This window comes from Cibotium barometz, chromosome 48 (genome assembly GCF_041138505.1).
Source record: "Cibotium barometz isolate CiBa-2024 chromosome 48, ASM4113850v1, whole genome shotgun sequence".
NCBI classification, from domain to species: domain Eukaryota; kingdom Viridiplantae; phylum Streptophyta; class Polypodiopsida; order Cyatheales; family Cibotiaceae; genus Cibotium; species Cibotium barometz.
In genome coordinates, this window is record NC_141093.1 from 27,533,895 (window position 1) to 27,556,157 (window position 22,263).

Sequence of the window (22,263 nt, forward strand, 5' to 3'; positions counted from 1 at the left end):
GCCGACAGCACTCTGATGGTACCCAACCTGCAAAATCTCCAGTCGGCCAGCTACATGCAATCGGCCAGAACTCAGGGACAGTCGTGGAGAAGCAGGAGCAGTCGGCCATCACAACTGGATCAGCCAAGAGCCACAGGACAGCCTCCCACACCAGAAAAAATAGGGAAAAATATGGAGAGTGGGGAGAAATGAGAAAACACCTAAATCGGGCGGGCACACCCACAACAGAGGCCCTGGTGTAAATATACAAACAGGAGATGACTGCTAACAATAACTGGGTGCATTGATAGCACTTCCTAGAGAAATTGCTAATGAATCTTTCTATTTAAAACAGTACATTACACTTTCTGTGTAAAAACTTTAAGTCATCTTAGAAGAAAAATTACCTCGAGTGCACAATTTCATTTCCTTCATTAAACCAATGCTGAAATCAGATAATCTCCTTCAATATTGAAATCTAAGCACCTGTCCTTTAGGTGTCATATCTACTAATGTACAGATTTATACACGGCAAGAGACACTGTAATATCATCACCAAGTCTCCAGAATGCCATAACCGAATGGCAATCATTGCAAACCCACGTGTTATTAACAAGACGTATGGTGGCTGTATTGAGACTAAAGCCAAATGCAAGAGCTGACTTCTCTCTAAGCCTACACAATGGTTTTCTTTGCATAATCAGGTATGCCCTGTGACACCCGATGCAAACTTGGGACATACCCTCACTTCTATAATTTCAGAGACAGCTATCCAATCTTTGCAAAAACAATTGGGGATGTTCTTTATCCCCCTACCAAACATGAACGTGCAATTCCACCAGCATCACTCAACCAACACTGTCCTGGCTTCTTCCATGCTTGTTTTTCCAATCTCATTGCCTCCACCTTCTTTGCATCCTCCTGCATGTCAGCATCTGCATAGATGTTATACATACAAATATAAGCTGCAGCTTCCTTTTCATCCAATCGTGCTGCCTGTTCAAAGGCCTGTCTTCCTAGCTCCACATTGCCCCACTTCCGACAAGCACCCAGCACCGCAAGCCACATAACAATATTGGGGTGGAATGGAGTTTTCTTCATCATTGTGACCGCCCCATCTAATTGGCCTGCACGGCCAAGGAGATCAATCATGCAAGTATGGTGACTAAGAGTTGGAGTGATGCCATAGTCTTTGCCCATGGCCTCAAAGTAGGTGTGGCCCTTATCTACCAGACCTGCATGACTGCAAGCATTAAGAACGCTAATGAATGTGACCGGATCTGGCCTGTTCCCTTCACCTTTCATTCGGTCAAAGATAGACAGAACATTATCAATTTCGCCTAGCTGGGAATATCCCGTAATCAATGCATTCCATGTGACCATGTTCCGAACCGGAAGCATGTCAAACACTTCCTGTGCTTTTACAAGGGAACCACATTTGGCATACATATCAACCAATGCACTGCCAACAAAAAGGTCTGTTTTCAACAGCCCCTCTCTGCAAATCTCAGCATGTATTTTGTGGCCCTTCTCTGCGGCTCCAATGCTGCCACACGCTTTCAAGACGCAAGTGAATGCAACAGCATTTGGAGAGACGCCCTCCAATTGCATCTGTTCAAAACAATTCAGTGCTTCCTCACCACACTCGTGTTGCGCAAAGCCTGCGATCAGTGCATTCCATGTTACTACGTCTCGAACTGGAAGCATGTCAAACATTTCCTGTGCTTTTGTGAGCGAGCCACATTTGGCATACATATCGACCAATGCATTGCCAACAGACAGGTTGGTATTCAACAGCCCCATTCTGGAAATCTCAGCATGTATTTCACTGCCCTTGTCTGTAGCTCCAATGCTGCCACAGGCTTTCAGGCTGCACACAAACGTGACAACATCTGGAGAGAGACCCTCCAGTTGCATCTGTGCAAAACAGTTCAGTGCGTCCTCACCTCGCTCGTACCGTACATATCCTGCAATCAGTGCATTCCACGTGACTACGTTCCTAACTGGCAGCATGTCAAACACTTCCTGAGCTTTTAAGAGTGAGCCACATTTGGCATACATATCAACCAATGCATTTTCAACACAAAGGTCTGTTTCAAGCAGCCCCTTTCTGGCAAGCTTAGCATGTACTTCACTACCCTTCTCTAAGGCTCCGATGCTGCTACAGGCTTTCAAGCTGCACGCAAACATGACAGCATCTGGAAAGACACCCTCAAGTTGCATCTGTTCAAAACAGTACAGTGCTTCCTCGCCACACTCATGTTGTGCATATCCTGCAATCAGTGCATTCCATGTGACTAAATCTCGAACCGGAAGCATGTCAAACACTTCCCGTGCTTTTGCAAGTGAGCCACATTTAGCATACATATCAACTAATGCACTGCCAACAAAAAGGTTTGTTTTCAAAAGCCCCTTCCTGGCAATCTCAGCATGTATTTCACTACCCTTGTCCAAGGCTCCAATGCTGCTACAGGCTTTCAAGCTGCAAGCAAACGTGACAGCATTTGGAGAGACACCGTCAAGTTGCATCTGTTCAAAACAGTTCAGTGCTTTGTCACCACAATCTTGTTGCACATATCCTGCAATCAGTGCAGTCCAGGTTACTACGTTCCGAATTGGAAGCATGTCAAACACTGTCTGAGCTTTTGCTAGCATGCCACATTTGGCATACATATCAACCAACGTGCTTCCAACATAAACGTCTGTTTTCAACAACCCCTTTCTAGCAATCTCAGCATGTATTTCACTACCCTTGTCTGTGGCTCCAATGTTACCACAGGCTTTCAAGCTGCAAGCAAATGTGGCAGCATTAGGAGCGACACCCTCGAGTTGCATCTGTTCAAAACAGTACAGTGCTTCTTCACTGAACTCATGTTGTGCATATCCTGCAATCAGTGCAGTCCATGTGACTACGTTTCGAACTGGAAGCATGTCAAACACTTCCTGTGCTTTTGCTAGCATGCCACATTTGGCATACATATCCACCACCATGTTGCCAACAAAAAGGTTAGTATTCAGCAACCCCTTTTTGGCAGTCTCAGCATGTATTTCAATGCCCCTTTCTGTGGCTCCAACACTAGCACACGCTTTCAGGCTGCAAGTGAATGTAACAGCATCTGGAGGGACACCCTCGAGTTGCATCTGTTCAAAACATTTCAGTGCTTCCTCACCACGCTCGTGTTGTGCATACCCTGCAATCAGTGCATTCCACGTGACTACGTTCCGAACTGGAAGCATGTCAAACACTTCCTGTGCTTTTACAAGTGAGCCACATTTGGCATACATATCGACCAATGTGCTGCCAACAAAGACATCGGTTTTCAACAAACCCTTTCTGGCAATTTCGACATGTATTTCATGGCCTTTTTCCACATCTTTCAGTTTAGCACAAGCCTGCAATAAGGCAACAAAGGTATAGGCGCTCGGATGTAGAGAATCCTCTTGCATTTTCTGGTAGAGGGTGAAAGCATGCCTAGACTCACCACATTTAATGTAGCCGTTGATGAGAGAATTCCAGGAACGCTCGCTCCTCCACACGAGCATGTCAAAAACCTTATGGGCATTGCACAGGCTCCCAACTTCCACCAACATGGAGACTGTGTAGTTTCCGAGTGAAGTATGAGCTTGAAGCCCACGTTTGCATGTGTAAGCATGCAAGCGCAGAGCATAGGGTACGTTTTTCTCTTTGGTGCACTTGTGCACCATGTATAAAAGGTTCTCGACCAAAGGCTGGGGCAGCATAACGAAGCGAGGGCGTTAGCATCTCCCGATCACCATCACCACCACTGTTGCTCTTGCTCTTCTTCTTCTTCGTCGTCTTCTCCTCTAGCTTCCTTTTTCCCCATCCACAGCGACTCCTTGCTAACCTCACCCTAGACATCTGGGGCCTTTGGGTAGTGATTCTTCCACCATAGGCGCTTGATCCTTGCTCTTGACCTTCCAGCTGTTGAGCCACAGCCCAACGAACAACACGCACAACAGCAACATGTGGGTGATCTTGTCCACTACATAGTGGCTTACACGACATACCTGAGCGACGACAGGTAGGCCCCTGCATAGCCACCTGCTGTTGAGCAGCCAAAGCTCAAAGATTTTCTCTGCTACATACTCGCTAACACAACGCATGAGCTGCGGTCTAATAAGACATTCCGCCAACAATGGTTAATGCCTTTGATTTGGCCAAATTATTTGATATGTATATATATTGAGACAAATTATTTGATATGTATTAATACAACCTTAGAATATGAGTTTCCACCCCCTCTCTCCTTCCCTCTATTCCTTGAGTGAGCCCTTTGAGGCTTTTTATAGAGAATTGTGGACATCAAATAGAAACTATATGGGAGGTCATCATTTTATTGCTTTAAATAGATAGGATTGCAAATAGAAAGCATATGGGTGAATGTATGCAAATAGAAACGATATGGGGGGTCATCATTTTATTGCCTTAAATAGAGAGGATATGGAGGTCATCATTTCATTGACTTTTTCAAGCATTAATCATTACATACTAAAAGGAAACCTTAGAAAAACACTCTTATTCTTGAAAATCTTACATAATATATTTAATGGAAATGCAAAACATATTTTGGTGCGATATTCGCCATTGCCTCGTTCTCTATAGTTAAAGTGGGCTTCGTTAAATGAAGCCGAGCAGGAAGGCTAAGTTTCCCAACTTTGACCCAATTGTTGACCTCCAATCCATGCATCATGGTTCTCAAAGGACAGGTTTGCTTTATCCTCGAGCCTACTCAACTTTTGAAAACTCTTCCTCATCTTGAGAGGAGAAGGAGAAATGATGCCTCAAATTTTTTTCAAAAATAATAGTAATTAGATGAAATACGCATATTCAAAACTGCCTTTTCCTCTTCATCCCATGGTTAGAAAGATTCATGTTAGGTTTACTCAAAAATGTTTCTCAAACACATGCATGCCGGTCATCTCCTTCTCTCCATCTCTCCTTGATTCATCTCCTTGAATGTCGTAACTTATCATCCATGTATTTAATGACCATTAGAGATTTTTCAGAAGACAACCTTTGCTCTGTTGTAGCCTATGTGTAGAGCCTATACATAATCAAATCAATACATGTACTATTCTCTAACTTTGTGTGTGTGCGTGCGCGCGCATGCAAGAGAGAGAGAGAGAGAGAGAGAGAGAGAGAGAGAGAGTTGTGGTTGAATTATAGTGTTGTTCTCGTACTTCATGTGTGTGTGTGTGTGTCTGTGTGTATGTGTGTGTGTGTGTGTGTAAGAGAGAGAGAGAGAGAGAGAGAGTTATGGTTGAATTGTAGTGTTGTTCTCATACTTCGTGTGTGTGTGTGTGTGTGTGTGTGTGTGTGTGTAAGAGAGAGAGAGAGAGAGAGAGAGAGAGAGAGAGAGAGAGAGAGAGAGACAAGGGAGAGTGATCTTCTCATCCCTCCCCTAGCCTGCATTACACACATAGACAAAGAAAGAGACAAGAAAACCTACATGCCTCTATAAAAGTTGGTGGATAAATTAAATCGTGAAGACAAGGCTTGTAATTGTGTGAGTGCCTCAATAGTGGGTATTAACCACATTGGTTAACATGGTTGCTAACACCAACTAGCATAGGTCGACACACCAACACTAGGAGCAACAAGAAGATCACCATCCACAAACAATTGCCTGTGAGTGAAGGTGTTACTTCCACAATCCCCTTCAGCAATGTGTGGAACAAGCTTGTAGAGATTCCTAATGAATGCGCTTATTGTGAGAACTACCATTGTAATTGTATGAGGCCATGAATAAGCCAAAACCATTCCATGGGCACCCACCGTGGATACACTTTAAGTGTGTGAACATCTATGGCCTTGTATATATACAAATTTCTCTCATAATACAAAGGACCCATTTAGCAACTTGAGCCTTGCTGAGGAAAGGGTCACTACCCATGGAGATGGAGCCAAAGTAACCGAATGCAGGAAGGAGTGAAAGAAGGAGCTCTTCACATGTGAGGGTAGCATCCCTTGAGCTCCATTTGGAATTGGTTTTATCGAGATGAATGCCCTATGACACTAAGGGATTAGAGGAGAGGAGAGGAGTGAGCCTTTTTCGCCTTAACATTAACACCATTGCCAGGGATGGCCGATGTGTGTGTGTTAAAACTCATGTGAGAAAAGAGTAGGAAAATTATTATTTTCATGCTTATTTGATCCCAAATTGCTTGTAGATTCTTGTCTTTTGTTTATAAATCGTGTTAAAAACTAGTTAGAATGCTTTAGAGTCATGTTTGCACATCATGTTAGAAACTAGGTAGAATGATTTAGAATGCATCTTTGTATCAAAAGCAAAAAAAAAAAAAATGATTGGTTTTTGCATTCTAGTAGCATTTAGAAGTGGCTTTTGCATGAACATAGTGTAACAATCCTTAATCTTTAGCTTAATCCTCTCTTAATCTTGTTGTTTTTAATGATTTGAATGCATTAGGATGTAAGCAATCGATTCAATACCCTTTCAAAATCTGTTGGTATTCTTCAATTATTCTTAATCTATTGGCTTTTTTATCAAGGGAGGATTAGTAGGTTCAAGAGACTTCAAAAACCATAAAAAAGAGCTCAAAATTGAGGTTTTGTACTCATTGAATTGATTTTCAAGTGATTTTTGGGTTGTTATAATTCAATTTCAATCATTACGAGCCTCAATCAGTGCAAAACTAGCATCAATTTTGAAAGAAAGTAACATCTAGGTTAGCTTGAGATTAGCCTAGTTAGCCTAGGATTAAGGAAAGCTTGAGAGATTAACACTAAGAACAATGAAAAGTAAAGTGTAATGATAGTCCAAAGATATCAAAAGGTGCATTAGGGGAGATTTGGACTCAAATTGGACCCTTTAAGGATTGCTACACATTCTCTCTCTGCAAAATCGAGACCTTTCTAATGAAATATAACATGATGGGCAATTTTGCATATTCAAGAAGTCTCCAAATTTGGTGATGATGTGGCACGTAAGGAGGGTTTACTGTAAATACTGGCTTGGCCCCTTATTGCCAAGACGATGGACTGCTTCTCCACATTCACACCGTGCAAGGCACGTTGTCATGGTATACATTTTTGTGTATTAGCCAAAGCATTACATATGTCCAATGGGAATCATATTCACTCTGAGACTGTAGTAGGGAAACTCGAGGGAGAACGAGAAGTCACTTTGGACTTTGTCGATTTGCCTCACGAATAATTTTTTCGAGAAGGAGCCTATATAGTAGGAGTGCCCTTAGCGCCTATCCCAACTATGTTTGTGGGAATAAGACTAGATGTTCGATAGACAAGTTCGGCTCCGGCAACATACCATGTCATCATCAAATTCGGGGACTTCTTGAATATGAAAAAATACACATCATGCTATATGTCATTGGAAAGGTCTCGATGAGTAGATTCCAAATATCCAAACTCCTCTCACTTCTGAGTTGATTTGTAAAAATTTCACCATGAGCTCATTTTTGCAGAGAGAGAAGGTGTAGTAATCCTTAAAGGACCCAATTTGAGTCCAAATGTCCCCTAATGTCAAAAGGTCCAATAGTCCTAGAGCACATGCCTTTTATAGTCCCAAGACCAAGGTGCCCTAATCCCACATGTAAATGACCCTGAGACCAAGGTGCCCTAATCCCACATGTAAATGACCCTAAGCCCATGTGCCTAGGCCCATCCCATGTGCATGTGCATCCTAAAAATACTTTGTTACAAGCCATCCCCTACATTTGCATCGTGTGTAGCGTTTGGCTCTTGTGAGGTTAGATCCCTCCTTAGGCTCCTTTCCCCTATCCTTTATTTCAACCTTGGTCTCGACAATTTAGCACTTGTTTTTCTTGGGTTTAAAAGGTTTTACATCCTCTTTTGGTTTCTATTTTAAGACATGCTCTTCTACCAATTTTGAAGTGTGTTCTTTTGCATTCTTTTTGATAATTTTTCATGCCTTGGCTTGCAAGCGTGTAAGCACATTCAAGGGTACCATGCACAATTGCCCGTTTTGCACACTCAAGATGTTAAGAGTTGTATTCTGTGAGACAGGTTTCATTGAGGCAACTCACCTTGGGAAATCTTAGAATATGTGATTGATACCACATCGTTCACATATGGGTTGCAAAGTGTCAGTGACCCGTGGGCATAGAAGTATTCCAAACTATGTAGTCTGCCACCTTGTGCAGTAGTCCACAACAATAGAAACATTGAAGTGTTTGCTTAACTGCTTTTTGAGTAGTTTCTACCCTTTGAACTGTGTTTGTTTGGGGCACAGAAGACTAAGGTTTTGAGGTAACTATAGGTGAATAGGGACATTGGGGTGTGTTGTGACCAAAGGTTTTAAAATGTATATAGTACAGAAAGATAGGCCTAGGGTACGTACATTGGGGTTTTGCAATGTATATAGTACAGAAAGATAGGCCTAGGGTACGTACATTGGGGTTTGGGATGGACGTAGTGTGGCAATGAACATAAGGCATTTCGCTCATCACTTTGAGAGGCATTAAGGATGTTTGGTTTTGAGGGGGCTCATCCTCTCTCTGACAGTTTGGTTTAAGGCTTTGAAGCAAGACTGTGTAGAATTCAGGGAATGACAATGTTGAGATCAATTTTTCTTTAGCCTTTGCTTCACTTGGTTTAGATGAGGGACATTTGTGATCATCCTCCATCATGTTGTCATCTAAATGTATTGCTTCTTTACAACATTGATCAAATGTTTCTGGATTGGATACAATGATCAAGTTGTGTAAGATGTTTTGCTTTATGCCCATCATGAAACATTTCTTCAATTGAGCAGCGTTTAGTTTCTCCCATGGCTCACATCATGAGTCCAAGTTCTTTATCCAAAGGATAAAATCTCTAATGATTTCATTTTGTTTTTTCTCAATCAAATAGAGTTCTCTTTCTGCACTCCACCAATCACCTTGTCTTGAAAAGTCGTGGATAAAGGCTGTTTTCAAGGTCCTAAAGTTTGTCTTAATTGCAGGCATCATTGTGATGAACTATCGACTAGCCTTTCCTACTAAGCAAAGGTTCAACGCATGTATCTTGGTGGGGCAATTTGGATTTCCAAAGGCTTCATATCTCTGTTCAAACATATGTATAAATTGAGTAGGATCAGTCATTCCATCATACTTATCCATGATTTGGAAATCTGTAAGGCCATGTTTTTGGATAAGTCACTGACGCCGTTTGTGGGTGCTAATGTGGTTAGGACCTCATTTAGTCCTTGGGAAACCCCCCTTCTTAGATTAGTCAATATGTCTATGTGGGCATTTAAGGGTTGCAAAGGATTGGTACCTAGCACTTCTAAAGGTTTAGGTCTTATGGTAAGGGACCATTCCTAGAGGGATTGATGTGACAGGGGATGTAAAACCGGATGACACGCTTGTTGTCCACATGGCAAATGGAATTGGGAGATGCATTTGGGGCATGGATCTCAATGGCTCAAAGATTTCAGCCATTGGGTTCATTTTGGGTGTGGGCCCATGTAATCCCTCTATTGTCGCCATATCTTCATGTTGTGCCAATTGCTCCTTAATGAGAAGCATACGTGGTTTTTTTTTTTGTTTTCTTACAGCCCGTTACAACCTCAGGAGGCCTGGCGTACCTTTCTCTCGGTCAAACAAGTGTTCGTTTGCCTTAATTTTCTTAGGCCCTAAGCGCATGTGAACGACCTCTTAGAGATGTTTTCAAAAAAAGTGTGTGCCACTGGTGTCTCAGATGAAAGCCGAGGTCTCAAAAGCGCATATGAATGCCCTTAGGATGAACTTTTCTGAAAAAAGTGCATTTGAGATGAAAGAGGTCCCAAACCTATTTTCCATTTCTATCCCAAGATGAAATTATTTTTCGGAGAGATTTTTCTTGTTTCACATCCCGTTTTTGAATGTGTTCCAAAAGGAATTTGGAAAAATGTTGTCTGAGAGAGTTGTAGTATTTTTGGAGTACTACAACATTGTCTCTCTGATTTTTTCATGATTTTGTCATTTAGATACTTAAAAAGTAGCCCAAGTATGGTACGCGGTTTTTTTCGAGCTATTTTGGGTGATTTTTAGTGCTTTAAGGCATGTTTTTGGTCTCAATTTCTAAGTAGAATTTTGAGGTTACTGGTCGGAGGCCAAAACGATGGATTTTGCCCTTCGACACTCGAGACCAATTTTGAAGAGCTTGATGCAAGCTTTCTGATTGAGCAATACAACGCGTTCTTGGCCTCACGGTTTGGGAGATATGAGCAAAAAAATTTACGCGGACCTGTTTCATGCCATGAAAGTCAAGGTTTTACAAAAACGTGAAAGTCATCTTTCATGGATTTTTTTTTGGACTCTACAGGGAAATTCAAGTTTCCTTGTGTGATGTGTGTGAACACACTTAGGACCGCCGGGGCACTTTTTCCCTCACTAGGAGGTTTTTTCCCCCGTGCATTGTATATACGCCCATTATCTTCTAGGGCTTGTCATCTTTCATTTTTGGCACTCATAATACACTACTGTGTTGTGCTCAAGCTTCCTCATCTTCTTGAAGTTGTGTGTGCATTCCTGCAACCCTAATTCCAACAATTGGTATCAGAGCAGGCTTCCTTCTCCCGGGCAGCATCACCGGCACCTGCCGCTTCATCTCCTCCGATTGCATCGAGGTTTCACGAGCGTCGTTTCAGAATTTTGATCTGAAGTCATTTCGCCCTCCGTTTTTGCATTCCAAGTACTGCGCAGGCAAAATCGTCCTACTGTGCAGATTTTCTGTCAAGATTAAAATCTGCAGGACAGGTGCCCATTCGTCTATTTTGGGCTGTGCTATATAGCACAGGTCGATTTTATACAGGTTTACCTCTTGCAGACAGCATTTACATCTAGTAGTACAGTCATTGGCCATGGCTGACAACAATGATGTATTCCGCATGTTGGCTGCTGAGGATAAGTTGGATGGCACCAACTATCCATTGTGGGCATATATGATGCGACATGTATTGGTAGCAAAGGGGTTATGGAATATTGTGCAGGGTATTGATGCACGTCCTATTGTGGCTGGAAATGTTGCAAACACACCAGAAACAGGTACTGTTGATGATGGTGCAGGCACAAGTGCTGTAGCAGCTGTTCGAGAACCACCACTTTCAGCAGAGCAGATTCGTTGGGATGGTAGAGATGCGCAGGCTCATGCCTTGATTGCGCTGTCTGTCAAACGTACCATTATCCCACATATTCGCTCCTGCAGGACTTCTAAGGATGCTTGGGATGTACTTGCCACATTGTATCAGGCAAGAAATGAGGCTCGTGTTGCTTACCTCCGAAAACAGTTGGAGAATGAGCATATGAACGAAGGTGATTCTATGGATAGCTTTTTGACAAAGATCAAGGATTTCAAAGAGCAGCTCATTTCTGCAGATGAAATCCTGTCAGACAGTTCACTTGTGCAGACTGTTTTGAATGGTCTACCAGATTCTTATCAGGGTTTTGCTTCCACTCTTCGCTTGATGATGAAAGGCAATCCCAATGCCTTATCATTTGAGGAGTTAGTTTCTGTTTTGCTGCAAGAAGACCAGTCAAGGCAAAACAGGAATATTATGCGTGTCGCAGATCAAGCTTTCGGTGCTAGTCAGAGAAGCGGGAAAGGTAAAGCTGGCTTTTCTTCTAGTAAGCAGAAATCTGCAAATGCTGCGCAACCAAAGAAGGAAGACAAAGATGAGAAGAAGGGTGACAAACAGAAGACATTTTGTAAGTACTGTAAGGGAAATGATCATGTCATCAAAGCGTGTCCTAAGCTGGCTGCGAAAGAGGCTAAGAAGAAAGAGGCTGGTATGGCTGTTGCAGATGCCTCTCCTTCTAACAATGAATCTGCTAATGTTGTGCTAGATACAGAATGGGCATTCAATGCGCAGTGCAGTTATGACCCATCTTTGCATGACACATGTATGTCTGCAGTAGATTCAGATGTATGGTACTTTGACAGTGGTGCCACTAAGCATATCACCTCGCAGCGCAGTTTATTCACTTTCCTTGAGTCTGCTCCCACAGGGAATACTGTCACTTGTGCCAATAACTCCTCTTATCCCGTTAAAGGAGTTGGACAGATTGTGCTGAATGTTGCAAATGGCAACACCTTTACACTTTTTGATGCATTGTATGTGCCAGGGATCAAAAAGAATCTGCTGTCAGTCTCCGCATTTGCCAAAACAGGTTTGGTTGTAAAATTTGTGGATGACAGATGTACTGTTCATGATCTCTCTTGTGGTGACATCATTGTAGCATCTGGTTCACTATGTCGAGGGCTGTATAAGCTCAATATGGATGGCAAATGTGTAGAGGATTCAGCATGTGCTATTATGGATACGCAGGCTATTTCAAATGCAAAACTGTGGCATGCACGTTTTGGTCATCTGAATTTTGCAAGTTTGCTGCGCCTGCAGAAATCTGAAATGGTGTCTTCTTTGCCTAAGCTTGAGGCACCTGTCAAGCATGTTTGTGAGGGCTGCATATTGGGTAAAATGCAGCGTGCTTCCTTTCCCAAAGATGGATCAGTGAGAGCTGAACGCAGATTGCAGCTTGTTCACAGTGATGTTTGTGGTCCCATGCAAACTCCATCATTTGGAAACTACCTTTACTTCGTGACTTTCATTGATGATTTTACCAGGCATGCATGGGTATATCCTTTGAAGGCAAAGTCCGAAGTGTTTTTGTGCTTCAAACAGTTTTTGGTTATGGCTGAAAATGTGTCAGAAAGTAAGATGGGCACCCTCCGTTCAGATCGAGGGGGGGAGTATATGTCTTCAGAATTTAATGCATTTCTGGCTGAGCGTGGGATAAAACACCAATGTACAGTGCCGTATACACCACAGCAAAATGGTGTGGCTGAGAGAAAAAACAGGTCTCTCATGGAAATGGCAAGATGTATGGTTAAGAGTCAAAGTCTACCACATGGTTTTTGGCTTGAGGCTGTCATGTGTGCCACTTATGTACTAAACAGGTGTCCCACCAAAGCATTACAGGTTGTCACTCCATATGAGGCTTGGCATGGCCGCAAGCCATCTGTTGGCCATTTACGTGTTTTTGGTTGCCTGGCATATGCATTAGTGCCTGTGCAACATCGCAGAAAATTGGATGACAAAGCTGTCAAATGTATTTTTGTTGGATATAGTGCTGAGAGCAAAGGCTATCGTTTGTATCATCCACAGACAAAGCGCATTTTGGTTAGCCGTGATGTTGTATTTGTGGAAGATGCAGTTCAGCCCTTGGTTTCATGTACTAAGGAGACAGATATCAGCTCACGTGATGTCTATGATACATTGTTGCCTCTTTTCAGTGGTGCACAGTCAAGTGCAATACCTCATGAGGCAGTTTTTCAGCCTATGCAGGTTTTAAATGATGGCACAGATCAGCCTATATCTGATGCAGATGTGCATGATGCACTTGAGGATGAGAGACAAGAGATTGAGGGCTCTAGGAATATGCCTAGATGGCTGGTGCAGACTTTGCGTGACAGCAAGTTGGATGCCCCTTTGTCTAGTCGCACTCGTTCTGGCTCTCATGGTGCCTCTTATGCGTCAGATTGTTATGCATTGGCTGTTTCTAGTATGTGCGATGAAAGTGAGCCTGTTTCATTTGATGAGGCACAAAGTTCAGAAAATTGGATGGCTGCTATGCAAGCAGAATACGATGCTATTATGAAGAATGGTACATGGTCTTTATGTGACTTGCCCCCTGGCAAGAAGGCCATTGGCACTAAGTGGGTATACAAATTGAAGCGTAAGCCTGATGGCACAGTGGATCGCCATAAGGCTAGGCTTGTTGCAAAAGGTTATGCTCAAGAGAAGGGCATTGATTTTGATGAGACTTTTGCTCCCACATGTCGTATGACCACTGTTCGTAGCATCTGTGCATTAGCAGCTCATAATGGTTGGAATGTACATCAGCTGGACATAAAGACTGCGTTCTTAAATGGAGATTTGCATGAGGAGGTGTATGTATCGCAGCCTCGTGGTTTTGTTCAAAGAGGGCAGGAAAACAAAGTGTGCAGGTTAAAAAAGGCTTTATATGGTTTAAAGCAAGCTCCACGAGCTTGGTATGAAAAAATACATGCATATTTGACTGCACATGGGTTTCAGAATAGTCCAACAGAAAGCACTTTGTATGTTAAACGTGTGGATGGTGTACATCTAATCATTGCTCTCTATGTCGATGACATGCTGCTCACAGGACCAAATAAGAGTCATATTGCCGATTTTAAGGCTGATTTGAATGCCTCTTTTGAGATGTCAGATTTGGGGCATTTGCATCATTATTTGGGGATACAATTTAAGCAGTGTGATGGAGGTATTGCTTTGTGTCAGACAAAGTATATTGAAACATTGTTGCGGAGATTTGGCCTTGAAGACTGCAAGCCTATTGCTACTCCAATGGAGACAGGTTTGAAGTTGATTCTTCATGATGCTGGAGATCACTTTGATGTCACACTCTATCAGACAGCTGTTGGTTGCCTCATTTATGTATGCATTACGAGGCCAGACATTCAGTTTGCAGTCTCACAGGTGAGCAGATTTATGCATAGCCCAGGCATTAAGCATTGGCAGGCAGTGAAGCGTATCTTTCGCTATTTGAGTGGTACTCGGCATCTTGGGTTGTTTTATCCCAAGGGGGGATCATTGCCGCCAGATTTACATGCTTTTTCAGATTCTGACTGGGCTGGTTGTTATGACACACGCGTGTCCACGAGTGGTTTTTGCTTCATGCTTGGAAGCTCATGCATATCATGGTTGAGCAAGAAGCAGCCTACTGTGGCCACTTCTAGTTGTGAAGCTGAGTACAGGGCAGCTTTCACAGCTACGGTTGAGTGTGTGTGGCTCAGACGCCTTATGGCTGATTTGGGTGTTGGGCAGCCATCTGCTGATTTGGGTGTTGGGCAGCCATCTGCCACCACCATCTTCACTGACAGTCAGAGCGCATTGGCAGTTGCGCGGAACCCAGTGTTCCATGCTCGTACGAAGCACATTGAGGTGCACTACCATTATGTCAGGGAGAGACTCTCTGCAGGAGAGATCAGTTTGGCTTATGTGCCAACACAGGATAACCTTGCAGACCTTTTCACAAAGGCTCTGCCTCGTGAGAAGTTCGAAGCTTTTCGCAAAGCTTTGGGCTTACTCCCTTTTGTGGATTCGTCCACATAGCTAGACACTTCCCTATACATGAGTGCTAGCTCTTGTTCACCGCATCACTCCAGGGGGGATTTGTTACCATATTATAGTAGTGATGTGTGTGAACACACTTAGGACCGCCGGGGCACTTTTTCCCTCACTAGGAGGTTTTTTCCCCCGTGCATTGTATATACGCCCATTATCTTCTAGGGCTTGTCATCTTTCATTTTTGGCACTCATAATACACTACTGTGTTGTGCTCAAGCTTCCTCATCTTCTTGAAGTTGTGTGTGCATTCCTGCAACCCTAATTCCAACAGTGTGGAGGGAATATTTTTTGAATTTTAAATTGGGGAGATATGGGCATTTTCCCAAAAAGGTAAGTGGGAATAAAAAAATCAATACTTTTATGACACCTCTTTACACCCTTCAAATGACCCCCAAAATGGACGAGTTGACAACTCATTGGTATCTTTTCATTCAATGCTCATTAGTCTTAATGAGTTATGGAAAAAAGAGCTTAAAATTAATTAAAGATTATCCTTCCACTAATCTTTCCTCCTTTTGGAAAAATTAAGAGTTCTAATTCACTCAATAATTAATTCACCTCGTTGAGCACATCATTGGATAGGGCATGAAATTGCTAAGCTATGTGCTTCAACTAATGTGTAAATTAGTCCATAATTAGAGATTAGTTAAACTCTTAATTTTAGTCTCTATGTAAAATTAAACAAAAGAGAGCAAAATTCCTCCAATTAATGAAGAAATTGATGTAATTAGATGTTTTGATGCATCTAGATGCTCCCAAAACACCCAAGAACACTAATTTCAACCTCTTGCATGATCCATTTAAAACACATTTTCTAGTTTTTTAACCTCTTGAACTGGATTAATTACCCTTTAATGACCAAAACCAGTCAATTAAGGAAGATTAGTTGATTTCAAGAGTATCTTAATGTTTTTGAGAAATTCTTTAAATGATTAAGCTACCCCTAATACTTGCTAACACTCTATAGAATCAAGTAAAAATTAATGATTTTATCTCTATGTTTAACTCTAAAGAGAGCTAAAAATCATAAAATTGCAATCCATTGCATTGTTTGATGCAATGGAAGCAAACAAAGCTTAATACACTCTATGTGCACACTTAACAAACACTAAAAACTAGATTAAAACTAACAAAACAACACATTTAAGCCAAAAAAAACATTCTTTCAAAAAACCAAAAAAGAGAGCTATTTCTCACAAAATCACACACAAATCTCCATATTAAGCACATCTTTTTCGTGGGAAACCACTAATCAAGATAATGGGCAATGGGTTTGCATAGATTAGAGAGCAAACAATGGAAAAAGCCAAGGGATCCCCGGCATGCGCCAAAAATGTTATGGCTCACCCAAACCCCCTTTGAAACACATCCAATAAGAAGATTACCTGGCGAACCGCAACTGTCATGGGGATCTTTCCATTGGCCGAGCTCGCAACCCTTGAGGTCTCCAAGCTTGCTCCACAACTCCTTGAGAAGAAATTCCACTGTGCTCCCACGATCGTTGTCACACCGTCGCATTGCACTATCCAACGTGCAAGATGCCTCCCCTATGATGTGCTCCAACAGCTGCACCATCGTGGATTTCCCCGTGGCCCTTGGGCCCTTAAAGGTAGAGGCAAAACTGCACTATGTGTACTCGCCCCTCCTCTCACCTCACTTCACTCACACACACTCACTAGCATGGATTAGAGAGAGATTAGCAAGAGGATTAGCAAGAGCAAGACTCTATTTCACAGTGGTAGAGTTCTTTGTATTATGAGAGATATTCACTTATATACATGGCCACCATAAGTATTCACACTCACTTAAACTGTGGCCGGTCGAGAACTTTAGGCTCATAAGAGCCCTAATGCTATTACAATGACTACTCTCATAATATATCCGTGAAGTACATCACTTGAGACTTCATCCTAACTTGCTACTACCACATGCTCTTGAAGCAAAAATCGCCATAAGTATTCCATTGGACCATTACGGGCGCCCATCCAAGCTGTGGATTTGGACACCATTACTTCATATCTTGAATGTATGATCTTTTGGTGTAACTATCTTGACTCCTTAATATAAGAATGATGGCAGTAGCTCTTGTTAACCCTAGGAATGGGTTAATAGTGTGTAATCTATGAAGGTAGAAGCATGATCAATAGGATCATAGTAGACCTCATCATCACTGGAGACAGATAGAGTGTCTACACACGAGAGGTAAGTAGAGTCACAAATCCTTAGAATCTCCAAGATCAATAAGGTCACCTCTATAGGAATGATCTATGCCAATCCATGATGCCCCTATTTGACACCTGGCACATATATCTCTAATAACAATGGATGTAAGTAGATATCTAGATTAAATGAAAATCTCTCTAGATCCATATGCATAATCCTCTCTCTCTTCCTAGGAGGTATCACCTCAACAAAGTCATCGCTATACTCATGTGCAATGCCTAACTGCCCAAATATATACACTAAACCCAAGTGAATGCTGCCAGGTATGCAATGAGAGCTAGGAGTAGAGATATAATCATAGATATTCCCGTGAATAGAAGACCTAAAAGAGTAACCCGACTCATCTAGCACTAGGAACTCAGGTCTATGCTCCTTATGCACTATCGTATATGCTCATCAACATGTGAAGTATCATCATCCCCAATCTCAAACGTTCAATGGGTGCATCACTTATCAAAAGCTAATCCCCATATAGTCTAATGCATCACTTTGATCCCCGCTAGAAGGTAAGTAGACATAAGCGTGTCAAAAGGTCAATGTTCATTGCATCCAAATTGTTTCATATAGTGAATTTGATTTGTAAAACTAAGAGGGATTGTATTTTGGACCTCATGCACTAAACTTTAGGAAGTCATTGCATTTTCATCTTGCATTCCTTATTTCAGTTTCTTAAAGAAAATTGACACCATGATGGATACTGCAATGCTTCAAAGCTTATTGCTGAGAAGGAGGCTCATAGTAGTGATCATAGCTTTCTAGAACCATGAATGTATGGAACTTGCATCATCTTTAATCTCCTTGTTGCAATATATCAACATTACACACATGCATAAGTTTTGCTTTGAACTTCCAACAATGTATTGGAAGAGAGGGAGAGACAGAGAAAGAGTGGAGCGGAACACAGAGCCTACAGGCTCACCTTCTCCTATCCATTACTTTCACACTCACACACATAAAAGAGACCTACACTTCTAATATCTAGCTGTGACTGGCTTATTAACTACGACACACATGTCTAGCTGTACCTAGCTGGTGTCGGTCACAACATAAAGACAACACACACGGGGTGCTTGACTTCCAACACTCCCCCTCAAGCTCAAACCATCTGCAACACTCCAAGTAGCTGCCTAAAATAGATAAACTTATCTTTACCAAGTGATTTGGTAAAGATGTCCGCTACCTGGTCTTCAGTCTTCACATGCAGCAAGTCAATCTGCTCTGCTACTAGTACCATTTCTCTGATGAAATGGTAATGAACTTCAATGTGTTTCGATCTTGCATGGTAGACGGGATTGCTTGCAAGCATGACACTGCTCAGATTATCACAATGTAGCTTCACTTTGCTGTCCAAGTGGATCCCAAAGTCATTCAGGAACTTCTGTAACCAAACAGCTTCACAGGCCGCTAAAGCAGCACCACGATACTCAGCTTCTGTACTAGACAATGCAACTGTAGGCTGTTTCTTACTCTGCCAACTGATCATGCTGCTGCCCAATCCAAATGCATAGCCACTGGCTGACCTTCTGTCACATAGGCACAACCAGCCCAGTCAGCGTCAGTATATCCTGTCAAGTCAAGGGGTTTCCCATATGCATAAAACAGCCCATAATCTGTCGTAGCCTTTACATATCTCATGATTCTCCTGACAGCATCCAAATGCGGTTTGCGAGGCTTCTACATGAATTGACTAATCAGCCCCACAGCATAACTCAAGTCAGGACGTGTAACAGTAAGGTAAATCAAGCTGCCCACCATCTGACGATACATGGTTACATTCTCTATTTCAGCCCCAACATCAATCTGCAGCTTGACATTTTGCTCTAGGGGTGTATCCGTAGCTTTGCATTCAACCATACCATACTTCTGTAACATGTCATGAGCATATTGCTTCTGTAGCAACCATATGCCTTGAGGTGTTGACACTACCTCAATTCCCAGAAAATATTTCAACTCACCAAGATCTTTGACTGCAAACATGATTTAATTTCAGCAATCCCACTTTCATCATCTCGAGTAATGATTAAGTCATCGACATAGACAACCAGAAATACATAGCCATGATCTGTCTTCTTCACAAACAAACTGTGATCTGCATCACCCAACTTAAACTCATGTTGCTGGAAATAGCTGCTAATTCGAGCATTCCATGCTCTGGGTGCTTGTTTCAGCCCATATAATGCCTTTTTCAGCCTGCATACATGTGCTGGAAAATCCGGATGCACATAGCCTTCAGGCTACTCCATATAAACCTCTTCCTGCAACTCACCATTCAGAAAGGCATTTTTCACATACATCTGCCATAACTTCCAGCCTTTAGCTGCTGCCAATGCAATGACAGTTTTGACAGTAACCATTTTAGCTACAGGGCTGAAAGTCTCCTCATAGTCAAGACCGTACTGCTGTGCATATCCTTTTGCAACCAGCCTGGCCTTGTAGCACTCTAATGACCTATCTGATTTGCACTTAACCTTGTACACCCATTTGCAGCCAATGGGGACTTTGCCATCAGGCAACTGCACTAAATCCCATGTTCCATTTTCAGCCAAAGCTGAATACTCCTCATCCATGGCAGCACACCACTTCTCATCTGCAACAACTGCCTCATCAAACTTAGTGGGTTCTTTAAAGCCTGTCACTTTCATCATGTAAGCATAATGACGCGCTGTATATCCAGTGTAAGTATACCTGTCAATGGGTCTCTTGACCCTCTTAGATCTCCTCAACTGTGGCTCACTCTGAGCTTGCCTCTCATGAGGCGGCACATAACGATTCTGCCTAGCACCTGGCGTCATGACAGACGGAATCCCCAACTCACTGTCCAAGCTATCACTGCTGGACGACTCATAACTTGCAGTAAGTGGTCCTGTTACATCTTCAAACATTTTTGCTTTTCCCTTATCCAATCTCCCCTCACTGACATGTCCGTGTCAGTGCACGTAGGAGTGCGATTCCACAATCTGCCAGACCAACCAAGGACTCACTGTAGATGATACATCACCTGGCTGACCACTCATGGATGTACTAACTGCAGGGGTATTTTTAGCATTACTTGTGTTGGCTGATCCATTAGTAGGCACAGCAATTGGATTCCCATACCAGGAAGCTAACTCGTCAAAGACAACATCTCTTCTTATCAGTGTCTCATGTGTAGACGGCACATAGCATTTATAGGCTTTTCTTTCTTGTGCATAACCCAAAACCACGCTGTTTACTGCCTTAGGATCCAATTTCTTTCTCTTTTCATCTGGTATATGCACATAGTAATGCAACCAAAAACTTTTAAGTGCCTAATGTCAGGTTTATGACCATACAACCTCTCATAAGGTACATCATGAATCCCTCTTGTAGGGGTTCGATTCAGCACATAGACAACAATCATCACTACTTCAGCCCAGTAAGTAAGCATTAGGCAGACATTTTTCATTTAGCATAGATCTAGCTGACTCCATCAGTACCATGTTTTTTCTCTCTACAACACCGTTCTGCTAGGGTGTATAGCTGCAAGTGAGCTGCCTTCTTATCCCATACTTTGCAAGATATCTGTCAAACTCCTTAGAGACATATTCTCCGCCTCCATCTGACCTAAGACAAGATACGTAGTAGCCCAACTCATTTTCAGCATACTGTTTGAAGTCTCTGAAGACATCAAACACGTCATCTTTATGCTTCAGTATGTACAGCCAAGTGTACCTGCTGAAATCATCAATGAAAGATACATAGTAATAACGAGCTCCTCTAGAGTGCACCAACTGTAAGGGTCTCGAGCTATTCTTTACATGCTTCATGAAGGGAAATCTTGCCTGCTTTCCAAACTGACATGCATGACATACATGACCAAACTCATTATACTTGAATTTGGGCAATCCAAGTACCACTTCCTTCTGTTGCATAGATTTCAACTTTTGTACATTGACATGGCCAATCCTCTTGTGCCAAATCTCAACATCCCGAATAGCACCCTCATCATGTGCAAACATGGCTGCCTTAAGTTTAGGAATGGATGCATCCAAGGTGAACATCCTGCCATCCCTTAGCAATTAATTTGTAACCATTACCATATTCTTCAATAAAGCATCCATCTTTATTGAATCTCACCTGCAGATTTTGTTCAGCCATCTGTCCCACAGACAAAAGATTCTTTGTTATTGACGGTACATGCAGTACATCATGCAAGCTCTTCTTCTTGCCATTAGGCATCATCAACGGAACAACTCCATTGTGCTGAATATCGTGCTCGGTATCATCCCCAGTACATACATAACCATGTGAACCTGCAACCAACTCATCAAACCACTCTCCATGGGGTGTCATGTGATTAGAAGCCCCAGAGTCAATGTACCATCTCTCATCTCTATTCTGTCTAGGTGCATTCTTGGACACATGCTGCATGGCAAACAATCTGTCATCCTGCTCATCATGAGCACCGCTAGAAGATGCATAGTGCCCATGCTGTTTGCCCTTTGTCTTCATATCTCTTTGCTTCTTGAAACAATCCTTTTCTATGTGTCCATATTTACCACAGTAATGATAGTCTTTGTCCCTGTTAGATTGATCATTTGACTGCCATGATCCACCACCTCTGCCACGGGGTGATCTCCCCCTGCCTCTAAAGCCGCCAAATCCACACTGGCTCTGTGTATCTATATCACGCCAATTACTCTGTTGTTGCTGTCCATAGGTGTTTCGAGTATCACCACGACCTCGAAATGAAGCACGGCCTCTGCCGCCTCTGCCACGCTGGCTAGAGTACAAAACAGTGTCTCTACTCTGAGACGCACTAGAACCTGTATTCAATCCAAGCTTTACCTCCTCTTGCAATAGCAAAGCAACTAGCTCATCCCAGTCAGGGGGTTCAGCTCTAACAGAAATATATGTATCGAATGCTTTGTATTTCTTGCCAAGTCCATTCAGT

At 42.5% G+C, this 22,263-nt stretch overlaps 1 protein-coding gene across 1 annotated transcript; it reads right to left on the reverse strand.

Annotated features, from left to right (window-relative positions):
* Window positions 1-373: 373 nt before the first annotated feature.
* LOC147611028 (pentatricopeptide repeat-containing protein At3g16610-like) lies at window positions 374-4,156 on the reverse strand. Its single transcript, XM_086785681.1, has one exon. It carries the CDS (start codon window positions 3,718-3,720, stop codon window positions 784-786), a length of 2,937 nt encoding a protein of 978 aa, XP_086641807.1. The 5' UTR covers window positions 3,721-4,156; the 3' UTR covers window positions 374-783.
* Window positions 4,157-22,263: the final 18,107 nt, after the last annotated feature.

Excerpts from the sequence above, each read along its gene's own strand:
- LOC147611028 (XM_086785681.1), bottom strand. The coding sequence starts at position 3,720 with ATGCTGCCCCAGCCTTTGGTCGAGAACCTTTTATACATGGTGCACAAG.